The 19,717-nt window shown below is 44.1% G+C and overlaps 1 protein-coding gene across 1 annotated transcript in view; it reads left to right on the top strand.

Annotated features, from left to right (window-relative positions):
- Window positions 1–19,717, top strand: part of LOC131889868 (probable serine/threonine-protein kinase DDB_G0268078) — a gene marked incomplete at its 5' end in the record, with an annotated part of 87,958 nt that overhangs the window by 36,330 nt on the left and 31,911 nt on the right. Inside the window, 1 exon segment of the mRNA XM_059239082.1 lies at window positions 4,144–4,301. Coding sequence (XP_059095065.1) covers window positions 4,144–4,301 — 158 coding nt within the window.

Below are 19,717 nucleotides of genomic sequence, written 5' to 3' on the forward strand. Positions count from 1 at the left end.
CCCCCTAAATGAAATGGTTAGAACAGAAGAACAACAAAAATACACGGCCTTAATTAGTTCTTGTAATTGGTTGGAGTCTGCAGTGGGCGGCCGCAGGTCGGAAACCTTTTATCCTCCTCACCCAAGGACAACACGCTGTCAACTCGGAAGGCAGGTTTGAGGCAATCACTTTTGCCACGTCGAGCAATCACAAAATACTTGACATGGCGTTCTAAGACCAGGTACAGCCATTGTATGGGCGTTGAAGAGGTGCTTTCACAGCGTCAATTCGGTCATGCACGTGTTTGCATGAGGACTGTAGTGTGATTTATGTAGTTAAAGTATAAAAAAAGTGGCTGAATGCGAAGTGCGAAGTCCAGTCAGTCATACTGTGGATCTTGATGAGTGTACACAGCGGGGAGTGAGACAGTGGAGAACACACCATGGCGCAGACTTGCAGTGGTGTTTAGTTATGCTGAACAAAGAACTTTGCATGGAAGTGCTTTTCCAAAGATGCAAGTGTTACGGAAAGCCGAGCATTTTTCGCGAATTCTAATCTTTTATTGACTTTGTTTTATTGTGCTTCAACGATGGAAACCACGGTGGACCAAGGGGCAGCCGCGCTGAACAGCCAAGAATCGAGGTTAAAGGGCACCATTATGGGAACCGGAGTGTTCCGCTAAGATGGATGCCATGACAGACACATATCTGTCATGCACGAAACGCTTTTTGGAGGCCCTCAAAAAGGCCCGCATGGTGCCAGCTGCGATGTTACAGGCACCACAGACATCCGTCATATCGAATTCAGACTGCTTTGCAGCCGGAACATCTCTCATGGGAGGCACGCCAGCCGAGATGCGCAGCTGGACTAGGAAGTTCAAGTCCTTCTGCTCAACGTCCAACTTGGAGAGGGCAACATTCGCGGATCAGCAAATGTTCTTCCTTTCATACTTGGACCTTGAGCTGGAGACAACGGTCCGAGAATCTATCAAGGAGGCCACGGCAGTGTTTGGCAAGGATTCGTGTATGGCGGCATTGGAGTGGTGGTTCGCCAACACATACCCCTGTTCACCCAGAGACTCGACTACTTCCGGTACCAACAGGAGCAGGGGCAAGCCTTTTCGGACTACATGGCTTGGCTTCACCAGAAAGCAATGAGGCTGACTTGGGTTCACACTCTCGGGGGGAGATTTGTAGTGCCCGGCAACCCTGGATATTGGGGTCGGTTAATAAAGTACTTGATACCGAGTTCTACTGGCGTCAAGACGTACCCTTTCATGGTTCCCACAACTCCATAAAACTAATGGGTTTGTTTACCGCAACTTTATCTATTGATGGTTTGTCTGCCAATGACACGGATGAGAAATCATTAAAAGCCATTTTTGACCAGGTGGCAGAAAGTGGCAGAAATTCCTTCAAAGTGGATTTTTGCTAAAGGATACACCTTGGATGGGAAATTATTAACAGCCTTTTTTGACCACCTTACAGAATATGGTGGCACAAAGTGGCAGAAATTCTTTCAGAGACGAATTTTGCCATCGCTGGCCAGTGAGCTTCTTGTCATTGTATGGATTAAAACATGCTTATCTTAGTGTCCAAGCTTGCGAGGCTTTGTCTTTCATTGACTCAAACTTTACTTTGCCAAAATCCACTGTCACATCTTTGTTACTTCCTCGACCTCCAATTTCTTCATCCATTTTTTAACCCCTAAACTCTTGTGTATTGAACCGGAAAGGCAACTTTTTAGCTTAAAGGACCTTAGTTAGGGCTCCCATCTTTAGCAAAAGAAGGTGCAGAAGTAAAAATCAAAAATGCTTAACTGAGTGTCTAGGACTCGAACACAGGGTTGCTTCTAGATTCGTTCTTGATCTTTGATTGCTCGCCAGTACCTTTTTTTGCTCAAGTTGAGAACCCTAACTGAGGTTCTTCAAGCTAAATAGCTGATTTGCAAGAGAAGCATATCTACGAAAATATCGACCTAGGAGCTCCCGGGTCAAGGATCGCAAGTTACGGATTTCCCAATATTCCGTGGTGATCAATCCGAATGTCCTCCAAATGGTTGAGAGGAATATCAAGGATGTCTATGCACAGTTGTTCGAATCTGGAACCCTTCGTCCAATGCGTGGTCTCATTGTGGGAGATCCGATGGCGTTTCATCTGACAGAAGACGCCAAACCCTTTGCAACTCACGTAGCTCGCCAAATCCCATATACCTACGAGGACAAACAAAGAGCGACTTGGTCAAGCACAATATTTTGCTACACCCGTCGAATTTGTTGCAACTGCATGGTGCCACTCTGTTGTTTTAGTCCCTAAAACAATGTGTTTAGTGTGTTTAGGGGCGGATCTCATCTGTCTAAATTCGGAAGGTAAAAGCATCATTCTTCCCACAGAGACTCCTGCTGAGGTTATTTTTGGATTTTCTTCCGATGACTCCTTTTTCGCCAAACTTGACTTTATTAAAGGATACTGGCAAATGCCATTGGCAAAAGATTCCCAACCACTCACCACTTTCTCAACTCCTTGTCTTAAATTAATGTTTCTGAGATCACTGACGGGATTCCTATCCACAGGGGGTTCTTTCTCGTTTTGTGGTGAAGTTGCCATGGCACCTTTGAACGTCTACAAAGAGGTAATATGGCATGCGGGGAGACGACTCGACCAAAGCCTGTTCGGTCAGTCAGTAATGTCCTGGAGCGCTGTCTCCAATTTGGATTGACTGTCAATTCTGAAACAAAAGTACTTTTACGTCAACGTCCATATACTTATTGGGATATCACATATCAAAAGGTCGTTTTCAAATGGCTCCCTCCAAGGTGGAAGCTATTCAGAAATCCGCAATCACCGCTTCACTTACTGATTTAAGATCATTTTTGGGTCTGGTAAACCAGTTGGACAGATTTCTACCCAATGTGGCTTCATACGCCCATATTCCTTTACTGCCATTTCTCAAGGTTTTTTTCGTTTCGCTCTCTGAGCAAACAAAACTCTTCGAGGAGGCAAAGCGTGCCCTGATCTCCCAACCTGTCTCGGATATGTATGATCCAAGTTTGGAGACGATTCATCTAACGGATGCTTCAAGACTGGGTCTTTGATTTTCCTTGACTTAACTGAAAGAGGGCGTTCCTAGACTGATCCAATGTGAATTCAAGGATTGTGAGAGCGGATATGCTATGGTGGAGTTTGAGGCATTATTATTCTGGGCTGTGGAGGAATGCAATTTGTCAGCAATCCATTTTCAAGTTGTGACGGATCATCGACCCCTAGCTTCCATCTTCAATTGTCAGATTTTGTCTGAAATTGAAAATCCACGTCTCTTGAATTATTGATCTCGGCTCTTGGGATATAATTTCCTTGTTGATTGGAAACAGGGCCTCCATCATGCTGTATCCGATGCTCTTTCCCGCCCCTGTTTCCAAACCAGATCTAAACCCCGACTCTGATCTGGAGAAACCCCATCCTCAAATGATTGCTGCCCTCCGTTCCGAATTTCCCGATATTAACATGGAGGACATTATCGATATGGCAACAACGGTTGCTTCCTACCTTGAACTTAAGGTGGCAATTTTGGCGGATACTGTGGATCGCGCCCAGAGTTCTCCTTGTTCAAAAGGATCTCTTCCGGGCTTCTGTGTAGGGACATCATTCTGCGAAATAAACAAATTGTTATTCCTCCATCAGCAGTAAAGATGTTCATCAAGAAGCTTCATGCTTGCCCCAAGGTGTGAGAGAACGCCAGTATGGTCTCAAGCTAAGTGCTCATAGTGCGCCCCAAAACAGCCTGTTTGAAGTTCGTGTAGGGACAGAGCCCTGGCACTCGCAGGGGTGCCATGACGTTTTTGAGACTGAATATCTTATGCTCGTATTTTTCTGCTATCGTGGCTATGGGCTATCCCGTTAAGTGTGAGGGGAGCAAGAATCCTGATAAGGGAGACAAACGTACAAATAATTGTAATAAATAAAAGTTACAAAATTGGATTCTGATGGGTAGAGCATAAACTATATGAGACTTGCCTAGCTTGAGGATCACATTCTTAGACTGTTTTGGTGCTAAGGGGCAGTAAATGAGCGAAGGTCAGGGAGGAAGACCGAACCAGGGACCTCTCTCTTATTAAGAGGCTGTAATAACAAATACGTAAGCCATATGCGTTCTTATGCTTTCAGGGTCTGTCTTATATGCATCGTCTTGGTTTTTTTCATCGGGATTTGAAGCCTGAAAATATATTGGCATCGGGGCCAGAATTAGTCAAGATAGCAGATTTCGGTCTAGCCCGCGAAATCCGATCAGCGCCTCCATTCACTGATTATGTGTCCACCCGATGGTAAGTATGGATTTCACACTCAACTGAACAAGAGTGTAGCAGCTAAAAGAGTATCCTTTCGAACTCTATTTTGTGACTGTTTAAAAACAAGTACAAGTAGCAGTACTTCAGAGTGGAAATGAAATTTGGGTTTTTATATCTTGATTCTAGAGGCTCTCACGCCGGTTCAAAAATTTTTACACATACAGGGTGGCCGAGGGAAACTTTTAAAATAATTAAATTTCAATTTGCCGCGTTTATAGGACAGATAGATCAGATCTGTCACGTGATATGAATAGCTGAAACTATTCTCTTTCAATAACGATTACTCAATATTTTCGTAATTTTAAAAATGAATTCGAAAATTGGAAAACGACAGCGCATTTCGGATTTGCTTGACGCCGGAATCGACAAAAAGTTGGGCCGGAACATCGTCGGGGTGTCCTTGCCCACCGTTAACAATGTGTTAATGGCCAAAAATGAAAGAAATGGGATAGAGAGGAAGGCTGGAAGTGGTGGAAATGGTTTAAAATGAGATGAGGCTATTTTGAAGACCTTGAAGGACAAGATCAGCCAGGACCCAGCCGTTTCCATGAGGAGGCACGCCACGGAGCTGAATGTGGCCAAGAGCACCATCGAGAAGGTCGCACATGAAGATTTGGGTCTTTCCAGCCCTGCCTGGGACCTTCTCACGGAGTCCTTAAAGGCCAAAAGGCTGGGATGGTCTAGAAAAGTTATGAACTGGTTGAAGGACAACCCATCCACCTTCAAGATTTTCTCGGCCAAGAAGCTTTTTACAGCGGACCAGGTTTACAACCGTAGAAATGACCAATTTTTGGTAGTTCAACTTCTGAGGTCAAGGGAGTTTTCCGTAACAAACATCCGGCAGCCATATGTGTTCTGGGCGTTGTGGCCTCTGACGGGAAGAAGATGCCTCCCTACTTCTTCAAGGTGGGGGAGAAAATCAGGGCTGATGTCTACAACAAGGTACTGAGACATCTTACCCTGGTTGAAGGTAAATTACCCAGATGGCAACTATGTATGGACCAGGATGGAGCACCATGCCATACTGCCAAAATCAATCAGGAGTTCTGCGAGTCCAACATGGCCGTCTTCTGGCCAGCCAACTTCTGGCCGCCCTCCTCACCTGATCTGAATGTCTTGGACTTTTATGACTGGGGCTCTTTGGAGAGGCTAACCAACAAAACCTCCCACCCAAGTGTCGACTCTCTGAAGGCCTCCATTGAGAAGCACTGGGCCAAGATGCCCCCAAGCTCCATCGTGGATGCCTGCGCCAGCTTCCGGCGTCGTGTAGCCGCAGTGATTGAGGTCCAGGGTGGAGATATTGAATGAATGAGCCCAACAATGTGCCAAATAAGTTTAAATAAATAAGATTTGTAAATAAATGGCATATAATGCCAATAATTGTAGCATATTGGAATTTAGTTATTTTATAAGTTTCCCTCGGCCACTCTGTACTCTTGGAATTTATTTTCCTAGCTAGTATATTTTCCTCATCTACGATACTGCAATACCAGATCTAAGCTAAAATAGGATTTTGTTGCCACTTCTCAAATCTCACAAATTTCCCTCCTTGATTAGCCAAAGATGTTTTCAAAACTTCCGTCATTCCAGCGTGTGTAATTTTTCGCCATTAAAAGTTAACATCTTCGTAGTAAATAAGCTTGTCAATGGTGGCAGTGCACTTAAAAAAACTCAACCGTGTCTTCAATATGAAGACGACCTGCTTCTTTTGGCTTATTTAGCCGTGGAATTGCAAAATACCATCAATGCTCTCCAATGCTATTGACAAGAGTACGGCCTTCCAATTCAGTACCATCAAGACAAAAGCCATGATTTTTCTTAGACAAGCATGTAAAATGGAATAAATGTCAAAGTACAATGCATGCAATGCGTTTGTCTGGGCATGTTGTCTTTGATTTCACTCCATGGAATAACGTCAGTTGTTCATGAACGCGTTCATTGGACAAGCCATGGAGTACTGGCGTCTTAACGTTCCATCTCTTCCTCCGGGCTGGAAAGCGAGTGCGAGGCAATTTTAAAGAGAGCTAAAAAATTAGCAGTAGCTTGAGGCCAATTTCACAGCCTCTGGCCTAAAAATGACTATAGTTTGTATTTGAGGCATCATACGCCAATTGGATAAAACCAAAAATGATAGAGTAGAGACAATCAATCATATTCAAATGCCCAAGAGAGAGCAAAAGCTTCTGGGTACTCGAAATAAGACGTCAAAGATACTTTGAGCGAAGAGAGCGAGAGCAGTGAGGGAGGATAGCCACCTTGAGGGATGTGTGGGTTGGCTAAATGCCTGGACTCTTTCTGCGTGACCCAGTACATCCAATTCCCGACTGAACGATGCAGAGTTGAATTTGTCTGTGTTATAACACTGCCTAAAAACTATGATTTGAGAGGAAAATTTAAAAACGGAAGTGACTGACATCTTGGTTTTTTATCCTACCACCAATTTGGATTTTAAAAGACACATTTGCATGTACACTTCCGTCGTAATAGCAGTTTCCAAATAGGTCCTTAACATAACGTCCCCTATAAAGTCGCTTCTCGGTACGCTCCAGACACAGACCATATAGTGCCGTTGTTTGATCTGTGACTCCAAGCCTTTTGGATGACGTGTCCTTGGTCAGCTGCGCATGGGAAAATGTAAACACGGCGAATTGCGCTCGCCGATGAGGCGGCTTGGGCTAGCTTGAGCACTCCATGGCTTGAGCCGCTACATGTGTTTTTTCCCCCTTCTTTAGCACGATAAACGTGTTAAATCGACGTGACTGATTATCAGACTGAGGTTGGCTTTGCTCTTGCGATGGTACAAACCACAGAGGAGCCAGCCAGTAGATTTAACGATTTAAACTTAAAAAGCTGATGTGTGGCAAAGGGGTGAGTAATTGTTATTCTTTTGAATGAAGCGTGTGCCAAAGAGTTTATTCTTTGATTTCAAATTCTAACATTCATGATTAAGGCCATGGTTGTGTTAAAAAAGCAAAAAAATCATGTAACGGCTCAAGATAGTCCAAGCCGCCTGAGAATGCCCAACCGGCCCCGTGGCACTATTTATCCCCGCGATAAGTAAAAAGTGACATCATCTAGCCTTTAAAGATCATTCATCATTGATCAGGTAGTAAAAGCCCAAGGTGGGGATGATGATCAAGATGAGAAGAATACGGGAGAAGACAGCGATGTATCAATGGATAAAGAAGATATTGACGCCGTGTCTGGGTTGGAGATTGCTGATGTCCAACGAGAAATTATTCTAAAACGCTGACAAATAGAAAACCAATTGGATCAGTATGGTCCTTGCGGAGCTAACCTTTTGCTTCAGGTGTTGTTCTGGTGGTTTGGACGAAGATTGCTTAAGATAAATTGACCTAACTTAACTTTGCCTTTCGGTTGCAAGGACCTGGGCGCGCCTAGGCCGCGGAGCAAGCCTACTGCAGCTTGGTTGCAAGGTCGAAAACGGTGGTTGCTGATAGCAAAAGGCTAGCAACCTAAGGAAAATACCGGATCAGGGACTCTCTGTTAGTGATCCTCCCAGTCGGAAGTAGCAAGTGCGCAAGACCTTGGTGGAAGCTGGAAGCAAAGTGGATCCCAAGAACTCTATATAGTGTCTAGTGTAGCTCCCGATATCATGACAATCAATGAGACATGGCTAAACACCTCAATATCATCCTCTGACATTGAAATGTTGGTCTACTGTGTAGGTGCCACAAAGATAGGAGAGACACGCATAATGGTCGTAGAGGTGGTGTCCTGATTTTGGCCCTCAATTGTTGCAGTGTAGGGAAATCAATACCAATATTCAGCAAGTATGTGCAATGACAGTCAGGAAAGTTATTCTTTATGCTATCTATCTTTTGCCCAACGCAAGTGATTCTGATTGGAATGCTCTTGCAGAGTTTCTCTCAAACATTCAGAGTCCCGCCGTAGTTGCTGGTGATTTGAATCACTAAAATGTGGTTTGGGGACAAACGCATGGCATTTCAAGTGCGGTTGGCAACTTATTCAGGCAACACATGATTATCTTATGACCCAGTCAGTCGATTTCCCAACTCACAACAGAGGGGGACTTCTGCATCTTTCAGTAAGTGACCATTTTCCAATTGAATTTGCGTTCCTATGAGCCATTTTTTAGAATGGGACAATCAAATACGTTGACTCAAAGTGGCAGGGGTAAATTGACGTCCACAATCCGTCACAATGGGATTCAAACGGACTTTCCTAGTCCGATTTTGGTACTTTAGTTCCGTGATTATCAATTTGGAGCATTGCGTTACGGAATCATCACTGCCGTCCCCAACAGCATGATTCATGCAAAGAAGATCACGGACTTTTTTTCCCATGCCTTATATGCGTCTCGTTTTTGATTAGATAGGAATGGATTGAGTAGGGCTCTGTATCTAGAAGAGAGAAAGAGTACAAAAGTGAGATCAGCGCACCATAGCAACTTAATTTTAATTCCTTTCCAAAACAATGAGTTTTTACTTGGGCCCCAGATCCAAACCAAATGCATTTACACAAGCTTCTCTGATTCTACGTGTCATGTATGGCTTTAGCTACCCTTCAGGCACCCTTTAATGTACTTTAACTGTTTCAAATGCCAGATGTTGAGCCAGTTTCTATATTTCCATTTAAAAATACCTAGTTTGAATCTGGTGTTGCTGTGATTTGCAGATGAATAGTACTGTGATATTCAAGGAAAATTGTTGTCCATTTATTCATGCTTGATTTGAACTGAATAATATATAAGCTATAATAAAATAATATATAAAAGTTACTATTTATTGCCAAAATTGAATTTCGGAAACCTATAGAAAAGTTAACAAAAGTTATCAATCTGTTAGCTAACGGTATAGTTCATAGAAAAGTAAAACAGGCCTTCAACGAGAAATTTAAATTAGGTTTTCCCCGAAGGCCGGACTCGAACCCACGCTCTCTGGGGAACCATCTCGTGCCTCTATCGGGTACATTAGACCACTCGGCTACCAGGAGATTGTTAATAAACACGACGTTTGGTTTGTCCTTGTATCCCTCATTTTGTTAAATGCTTATTACTTCAATCATCTTTTATTTATCGTGCATGAACGGAAATTTTAAAGGAATTCAAAGCACAAAAGGTAGTTAATGATATGATCGCTGGCATATTTATTTGGTCAGATATCGAAATCAAAATACGTATTTGGCAAACTATCATGATCGGGGGTTTTTGTTTGTAGACAGTCCAAAGAAGAACTGTTTGTCATAAACTAAACGTTTCCCAAATTGTTCGGCAAGCATTTTGACATTAATTTTCTTGCATAGACGCGCCAAGGGATGCTTAATAAAGCATCTTTACAAAGCATCTTCGAACGCACACTATACATTGTGAACACGAACATCCCTTGTTCTGCCCATGTAGGCGTTTGGAGCGACATCTGGTTAATTGTAAGCCATAACAAGCCGAACGCGCCCCCCTTGGGTTCAGCGGCCTTACGTCACAAAATGTAAGATAAATGTAAACAAAGTCTGTCATTGGTTGATACTACGGGCAAGCAAAGTCAAAGGGGTAAGCAGGGTAAGCAACACAGATTGGTGGTAAGCAATCCCTGTCAAAGTAAAAAGGCGAAAGAGGGGGGAAATTCAAACTGACAGAAAATCGTCATTTACAAGTTCAAGATGTCCCAGTCAACAATTTTGTGCAGAAATATTACTACGATATGGCATTTTGGTGGCAGATTCAGAATCAATTGCAATTAGAATCTTATTTGCATCATATTCTGGGCCAGAAGGAAAAATCGTTCACACCAGTACATAAGTTTCAAACCAATGTCATCAGTTCTCTTTTGTACTGTAAACTTAATGATACCCAAAACGCAAAAAACTACACATTGCCCTTATGCTGGATTTCACAAGAGATTGTCGCTTCTTTCATATAATGATCATTTTTTAAACAAAATGAGTTGCTAATGAAAAAATAAATCTTTCACTTAAGATAACTTCGCAAAAAATTTGGACAAAACCAAATTAGTCACCCTTGGAAAATGACACAGCATCCACACACGTGGCGGCCTCGATATTGGCAATGGGGAAAAGCTCGGCCTTGCGGAAAAGCGATCCACTACAGTGCTAGTGGTTAAACTTTGTTTTTTTCAGAGGTAATGCGGGAGAGTTCGAACGCAGCGTCACACCGAGCCAACTACACCTCAGGCTAACAGTCCAGGAACTTTGGCAATCGAAGGGGGACAGTAATGACACCGCCTGGCACCAGATTGAAAATCCTGCCAGAATGCCGCAGCGAAAACGTGAGCCATAGTGGCCATTTCTCCTGTGTTGAAGGCCATTATTTCACTAAATTCACGATTGTAAAAGGCTAGAATGGGTGGGGCCAATCTGAAGACGTCCAGAGGCTAGTTGCTGGGAGATGGGACGTGTTGTCAACTCGTCGGGGTTAAAGCAAAGTAGTGAAGCTTTGAAATTATTCTGAAGAGTCACGCAAATTCTTATTTCATTGACAAGCAAAACAAGAGCATTCGTTGGTAAATGAGCGAGCATTATTTTGGGAGCTACATCACTCCACAACAAATAATAGACATGAGAAACACAAAGATAAGAACATCTTGCCAAAACAAATCGGATTGGTCCAACAAATATCAAGACCGAAACCTTTGAGCAGGGATGAAAATCTGTCTGAACGTGTTCGCACGTTAGTTCGAAGAAAATGTGGTTTTAGGCGGTCTAGGGTGGCTGTCCTCTTCTTACCATTAACATCAAGGGCGGCAGTTTTCTCTGAATGCGAGTACACCTTGAATGGACCCTCATAGGGAGCGATCAACAATGGCGGCAGTTTTCTCTGAATGCGAGTACACCTTGAATGGACCCTCATAGGGAGCGATCAACAATGGCTTGACCTTGTCCACCCTAAGCCACACCTGCATACACGACGAAAGATCCTGTGGTATGAAATGTCTCAAAGTCCCTTGGTGGAATGAAGTTGCCGGCGGAACCAGGTTATGGAACTGCTCCCTTAAATCGGATAAAAAGCCATGTGGCGAGCTTTCCTGGTCATTACCTGGGAGTAAAACACCGGGCACACGCAGACCTGTCCCAAAAACAAGCCGGCGTTAGCCCAGAATCGCCTTTGGGAGTTGAACGTATTCCCAAGAGTACCCATGGTAGTTGAGAAACCCAACCACAACCAAACAGACGTGTTCCCAATGAGTCTTTTAACTGCCGATGTATTCTTTCCACCAAACCATTTGATTGAGTGTGGTAGGCTGTAGCCTGAGTTGCAGCCATGTCTGAGTTGTCCTGAGTACGGCCAAAAGCAAACTTACGAGGGCTGCCTTGTTGTCATTTCCCATGACATCTGCCTCCTTGTCGCGTACAACAGACGCGTCACAAGTAGGTCGGAGCAGTTATGGAGCAGTTTGAACAGGGTGGCTGGAAACCCATAGCTTTCTTTTCGAGAAATCTCCGTGCTCCAGAATTGAAGTACTTGGCGTGCGACCTCGAATTATTGGCCATATACCAAACTATCAGGCATTTTCGCCATTTCGTTGAAGGTCAAGATTTGACCATCTACACAGACCATCGTCCCCTTCAATACACATTTTCCAAAGCCAACGAGCCCAACTCCAACCGTTTAACTCATCACCTTGCTTACATCTCGGAATTCACAACAAAGATTCAACATGCGCCGGGCCATGCAAATGTTGTCGCCAATGCACTTTCCCGAATATCTTCCATTTCTCCTTCACTCTCTCCTCAATTTTTGAGCTCATCCGAGTTAGCCGATCCGGACACACCCTTGGTCCGAACGGCCTAGACGGCCTTGGCCTAGACGGCCTTGGCCTAGACGGCCTTGGCCTAGACGGCCTTGGCCTAGACGGCCTTGGCCTAGGAGAGCATTGAGGTTCTACCGGGTTTAGTGGTGTTGTGCTACGCGTCATTGGGATCTCCCCGAGCTTGGGTACCGTCAGCATTGCACCGACAAGTTTTTGATATCATGAATAGTACATCCCATCCAGGCACACGGGCTTGTAAACGGCTTATGGCTAAACATTACGTTTGGCACGGCATGAGCCGTGACATTTCCACGTGGGTCCGATAATGTGAATCGTTCCAACAATCCCAGGTAGTTCGTCATACCCATACACCTGTGTTAAAACTTGACATTCCGTCATTGCGGTTTAGGGTCTTATACGTGGACATTGTAGGCCAATTAAATGTGTCTCAAGGCTTTTGATATCTGTTGTCTATTAAAGACAGATTCTCCCGATGGCCAGAAGCAATACCTTTAGCCAATACTTCGTCAGAAACTTGAGCCAAGGCTCTCTTATCCAACTGGATATCAACATTTGGTGTGCCTGAGACGATTATTTCGGACCAAGGATCCCAGTTTACTTGGTCTTTGTGAAATCGTCTGTCTGGCTTTCTGGGACATTCATCATTTTGAACAACTTTTAAACGTAATCCAACTATCAACTATCCAGAGATTGCAACGTTGGACCAAGGGTTAAAAAATCGATTGAAGATAAGTCAGCGACGAGGTTATTGGCTCAGAGAAAATCTGCTCCCAAGATGGCTTGATCCAAATCAGCCAAGTAAAAGGTCCAGGTATAATTGGGGTAACCTAAACGTATATTGAGAGAGCATTTGCCAAAGCACTTTATCGTTGCCCACTAGCTGCAGTAAAATCTGGTGAAACACGAGCGGACGATTTGAAATGACGGTGCAGAAGAATGCCGACTTGGGCTCCGGAATCAACAAGGAAGGATCGATTAGTTATTGAATCGGCCACAAAGAGCAGTCAGCCACCAACGGAATTCATCGATGGCCGCCTTGACCATTTCCCTGGCCGGGCTAGTATTCAATTTAACGAATCTGGGGTTTGGTGTAGGAGCAAGGGGGTTCGCAACAAAATGCGTTTTCTCCCCAACAATGATGCAAACGGCACCAACCTCGTTTAGAGTCATCCCGCGGCTTGTCCAACTTCCTCAGCGAGTGAATCACTTGGTTGTCTCAAGAAATAAGTTTGTTGGCCAATACGGCAAGTTCTACACAAGAAAGCGTGTCCAGGACGGGGAGAAGGTGGGGTCTCAAAGACGTGGGAAGAGCGTCAACGAAAATGGCACAGAAGATGAAGTTTGGAGGTTCCTGACCCAAAAGGGCCAACATGTCTTCAGCAGTTTATTCTTCAATGCCGAGCACTTGGCAGACTTAGGGGGGTCGACTAAGAGATCCACAATTCGTCCAGCAACATCCTGGTCCAAAGCTGCCAAAACGTGGTTTAATTTTCTCTCGTCTCGCGTGATGTTTTGGAAGGCAAACTGTGCTTCCGCTTGGGCGAACCACACCTGTGGTTGCTTGGGCCAAAATATAGGAAGTTTGAGTGATGTGGCTGCCACCACCAAAGTTGGATTGACAATTTCCTTCGAGTCTTCCATAAGGTGTTCACGTTGGTTGAAAAGGTAACCAACGATCGGGGTCACCAATAAAGCAAAGTAGTGAAGCTTTGAAATTGTTCTGAAGAGTCACGCAAACCATTAGTTCCTTGAAACATTTCCAAGCATCATGAAGTCAGGTAAGCCATGTACCCAATCTATCTGTAGCGCCCAGCAACCCTGGGTGCCACCCACCAAAATGAAGTAGTTGCTCAACAGAACTCAAACCGAGTAAGTGACCATCTAGGTGCCACGGAAAAGGCTATTACGATTTGCGGCCAAACACAGAATTGCAGCAAGGCTTGCCAACCAACCGAAGTAAAGCAGTTGTTCAAAAGAATTCAAACCGAGTACATGTGTATTTCTATGGGTTCTACATTGATGACCCTGTAGCTCCCGAAATAATGCTCGCTCATTTACCAACGAATGTTCATGTTTACATTGTCAATGAAATAAGAATTTGCGGGACTCTACTTCGGTTGGTTGGNCCGAAGTATCCGATTTGTTTTGGCAAGATGTTCTTATCTTCATGTGTCTCATGTCTATTATTTGTTGTGGAGTCCTGTAGCTCCCGAAATAATGCTCGCTCATTTACCAACGAATGTTCATGTTTACATTGTCAATGAAATAAGAATTTGCGTGACTTTACTTCGGTTGGTTGGCAAGCCTTGCTGCAATTCTGTGTTTGGCCGCAAATCGTAATAGCCTTTTCCGTGGCACCTAGATGGTCACTTACTCGGTTTGGGTTCTGTTGAGCAACTACTTCATTTTGGTGGGTGGCACCCAGGGTTGCTGGGCGCTACAGATAGATTGGGTACATGGCTTACCTGACTTCATGATGCTTGGAAATGTTTCAAGGAACTAATGGATTATGCGATACAAGCCTTTGTTCCATGGAGACTTCGGCAAGATGTTGACAAAAGAAATCAGAATGTAGTACGACCTTTTTAAGCATTGCTCGTTCTGACTGGATCGGTGGTGGTTCATTACCAGTTCAAGAAAAAAAAGAAAAGGGAAAATTGGATCAATGTTCGCGAAGCCAAAAGAAACTACGGATACAAACTATGTATGAAGAGTAACCAACAAGGTATTTGCGATTGCATCAACAATTTTCGAAAGGAAGCTCTAGCAATCGGACCCCTTTATGACGCCAATGGTCGCAGTTGCAACGACACGCTCAAATGGCTGAGATCCTAAATGATTACTTAGCGTTTGTTTTCGTTATACGATTGTCCAACATTCTTGGACCTATTTCCCCAACAAGTGAATGTGTCATGAGATTTACCAAAATTACATTTTTCGCTAAAAAGATGGAGGCTATGATCGGGAAGATCAGTTCAGCCTGTAGTAGTAGAATGATAGGAAGGCCCAGGGACGATTACCCTTGGACGGCAATCTCCCTTTTCTGCATAACAGAGGAAGGCCGACTTCTCCTCAACTCTGGGTGCTTGAAGTTCTTAACTAGCATGCATCTAACTGGCTTTAAACGTTCTATGCTACAAGTTAATAATGAGTAATATTAAAAAATAGCTATCTGATACGGCAATTTAATGCTTACTAAAGTAATTATTCCAGCTATTTGTTACAAAAATGAACAATTTTCTGGAGGATAACATATTATTTACTCTTACTGGCAGGGTTACATCTAGCTGTCTTTCAATTTTTTTCTGCGACAATCATGAACAAAAATGAAAACTGTGTTACTATTAAAGACTATAGATTTACCATTTTTACATGTTGATTTAGATCTTAAACAAGCTTTAACTTTAAAACCGAATTGTGAGAACATTCATTCATAACCTTAGAACATGATTGCCAACCCTGTAGTCAACTGCGATTACATTATTGCAACCTTTTATCATAAAATTGCAAATATGAATATGTTAGATGATGACAATGAAGTTAAGATTTAGCAAACACAAAAAGTTGTTTTTTTCTCTATTCTAAGTGATGACCAAAGTCCTTATTGAAGGTTTCTATTTCCATTAAAAAGATGTTAAGACAAAAAAATAGGCAAAAACAATTTTATACTCACATGGGTTTATTATGATTGGTACAATTTCAAAGGAATAACTTAATTCGCACTTTGATGTCCTTTCACTGATCTTTTTCACTTTGGTGTTTGCAAATTATTGTGGTTCTACTCTTCAAAACACAATACATAGAATAGTACATACAGTTGGAGCTCCTGGATTGGATCTGTTAGGCCTGAGTAGCAATTGTGACCTGGACATGGTCCTTCAACATTGATTATTGAACACAATGGTCGCAAATGAACTTAAGAACTTGCGTTACTGATCATTCAAAGTTATTTATGACAGAATGTGCCGGTCAATGAATGCTATAATTGTTGTTTTATCTAGTAGCGTGGATTGTCTAGTTGGCAACCAACCTGTATGGCTTTCAAAAGTCAAACTTGACTCCAAGTCTAGGGGAGAACTGGGATAGATAGACCTCAACCACCCTAGCAACACCGTTCTGATGGGCCTGGTCATCAATTTGTAAGCTGAGCAGCCCAAATAAACCAAAGTTTATTATTTCTGAATGTCACTTTGGCCCCCAATTGATCTGTCTTGGGAGGCCTTCATACTTGAAATCCGGGGTAAATAAAATCCCCACGTAGATTGATCGTATTCCGCACGCCATTAATATGAGGAGTTTGGTGATTGAGTCAAAAGTCGGGCTCTCGGTGTTTTGGCGGGAAAGATTTGAAAAAGAGTATTCCGTCCGCGTTAGCCCAGCTGTCCCTGGAAGACCATAGCCAAAGCTTCTACGGGCTCAAAAAAATCCAGTAATTTGGTACGTATTAACACAAAGAAGGATATGAAAAGTATACAAAACATATTATGATATGGGAATGCCAAACCAAAACGAAAACGAAAAAGCCCGTGTTGAAGTCCAAGCAGAGAAGCAGCGTAAGAGCTCTGCGTTCAGAATGGAGTTTCCCTGCCCTGGTATTGGCCAAGGACAGTGTAGTGCCTGCGCGAAGCTGGGGGAATGATTGCCAAGGATTTGGCCTGAAATCGGTCAGTGTGTCGAATACCCAAGAGGCACCTAGCGGCGCCATTGAGGACCGCTGGAGCTTCTCCATGAGGACCGGTCGATTGACTTTGATCATGTGGGCAGCACCAAGCACGTCTGGTGACCCAAACACTTTGTTGGAGTTTGCCCCAGATGAGAGCGCGGGAAATTTCTTGCAGCAGTTTCCCTCTCAGTATACGACATACAGTCCGTCAAATCGTGGTTAGTCGAGAACGGAGGGCTCTAACCATGGCCCACTTTGAGGCACCAAAACTGGTGTTGAACGTGGAAACAAAGGACGGCCATGATCGGGTTTGGGGGCACAGATACGCCGATGACTTGTACTGGAGGGACTGAGGGAGGCGTCATAGACTGGGTCTTGCTTGGGTTGAATACAAGTCCCAAATGCAGCCAACCATCGACTAACCGCTTTACTGGTGACCCCAATCTATTTCTCCGTTGAGGAAATTCATCAAGCAGAATCTGTAATGAGTTCTGATGACACCAAACCATTATATTCTATGTCACAGTTGCAAGATGGAATTGCAGCAGCCGTCACTGCGGCTTTAGCCAAACGGGGCCCACGAGATGATTATATCCCTAGCAGTATTAGTGCGGTTGCTCCAAAGCTTCCAACTTTTGATCCAGAGGATTCGGATTTGTGGTTTGCCACCATCGAAGAAGAGTTCAAGATTAAAGGTGTAACGGTCAATTCGACCAAGTACTCTCACGCTATTGCCGTGATGGATGCTTCTTCACACCGACTGGTTGGGGATATCATGACTATGTCGTGTTCTCCCTCTGTGGACAAGTACCAACTTCTCAAAGATCGTCTCACAGAAGCTTATGGAACCTCTATCATTCAACGCATTCAGCGAATCCTGGATTTACCTTCTTTGGATCCATCTGAAAGACCTTCCTTGTGGTTAGCCAGGATCAGATCGATTGCTGGATCGGGTATAAGTTTGGATGGTGATTGGCCTTTTGTCATCCTTCTGCGTAAGCTTCCCCCCTCAGGTACTGGAAATTATATCCCTGAGGCACTACACCTCAATTGGTCTCGTGATATCGGCGGCCGATGATCTTTGGCTATCCAACCAAACCCGCTCTTTCCAAGTTGCAGCAATCCGTCTTGGCGATAAGCCTCACATTGACGGTGTGTGCCCTTACCATCAGGAACATGGTTTCCGTGCATGGTCGTGCATATCACCTTGCAAGTTGAGCAAACATGTCAAAAAGGGCAACAAAGAGACGGACTCTGTTGCCCCTAGTAGGGCAACTCAGCACAACCGAGGTCGGGCTGGTAAGGGGAAGCAATCACCAAAATACAATCAGAACTACAAACAAGTAAACTCTTCGGAACTTCTTGGTGAAGATGCAGGCAGCTCTGTCTGTCCGGGGGAAGCTCTAGCCGGCTTTCAATAAGTCCAACCGGAGCCGGTGGGAGCCCTTGTGGCAGCAAAATCTATAATCTTTTCTACGCTCAAGACAATACTTCCGGCCGGAGATATTTAGTGGATTCGGGTGCTGAGGTTTCAGTGATTCCACCCACCAAAGCAGAACGGAGCAAGCCCCTCACTCGACCTCTCACAGCCGCGAATAAAACGACAATTTCCACTTGGGGTTACCGCACGATTCCCCTTGCATTGGGTCCTCGGACTCGCACGTGGAGGTTTATTGTGGCTGACGTTAGCACTCCGATCATTGGCAATGACTTTTTGCGCTCTTTTGGCTACTTGTTAGACGTTCGTGGACAGAGGCTCGTCGATCCGGATTGTCCAAATACATCTGTTCCCCTGTTATCATTAGGTCAAAATCCCTCGCCATTGTTAGGCTTAGAGTGTTTCATTGTCTCCAACAACCCGTATCAGCGGCTATTAGGGGAATATCCTACTCTTTCCACACCTACATTTAACTCGTCTTGTGTGAGCCACGGAGTAACCCACTTCATTGAGACAACAGGACCACTTCCTCGAGCAAAACCTCGTCGGCTAGACCCTAATCGTTTATTAGCGGCCAATCTGCAATGGACGAGAATGTGAAATTAGGGATTGCCCAACGTTCCAAGTCTTCCGTGGCGAGCCTAATTGTGATGGTACCGAAACCAAATAAAACGTGGAGAATATACGGAGATTACGTTGCCTTGAACTCAGTTACCAAACCAGACAAGTATCCTATTCCTCACATTCTGGATTTTGCACAAGGCCTCTATGGTAAAAAAACATATTCAGCAAGATTGATCTCATGAAGGGCTACAATCAAATTCCCGTGGAAAAATCTGACATATTCAAAACTGCCGTGATTATCCCATTCGGAGTTTTTAAGTACACTCGCATGCCATTTGGCTTGCGCAATGCAGGCAATACATTTCAAAGAATGATGGATGCAATTTTGGGAGATTTACCTTACGTATTCTGCTATTTGGACGATCTTCTCATCTCTAGCACAACCTCTTATGAGCATCAAATTCACCTCAGGGAAGTGTTCAAGCGACTCTCAGATCATGGTCTCGTGATCAGCCAGGACAAGTGTGAATTCGGAAAACCTCTCACGTTCCTTGGTCATCTCGTTAATGGTAGTGGCGCATCTCCACTGCCTTCAAAGGTTGTGGCCATCCGTGATTTTCCCAAGTCATCAATTGTTCGCTCTCTTCAAGAACTTATTGGAATGGTCAACTTTTACCGACGGTTCTTACCTCATGTCACAAGCATTCTTCAACCACTGTATCGGATTTTGTCTGATACCGGAAAAGCCGCTTGTAAAGCAAGCAAAGCACCTCTGAATTGGAACCCACAGCCGATGGAAGCTTTTACGGCTGCTAAGAACGCTCTGGCTGACGCCACGCTCCTGGTGCATCAAGATCCCAATGCGGAACTGGCTTTGACAACTGATGCCTCCAACTTTGCTGTTGGAGCTGTTTTAGAGCAACGCTCAGGCCCCCCTTCTTCCAAATGGCAGCCACTA

The sequence above is a fragment of the Tigriopus californicus genome, chromosome 11 (genome assembly GCF_007210705.1).
Source record: "Tigriopus californicus strain San Diego chromosome 11, Tcal_SD_v2.1, whole genome shotgun sequence".
Classification (NCBI taxonomy): domain Eukaryota; kingdom Metazoa; phylum Arthropoda; class Copepoda; order Harpacticoida; family Harpacticidae; genus Tigriopus; species Tigriopus californicus.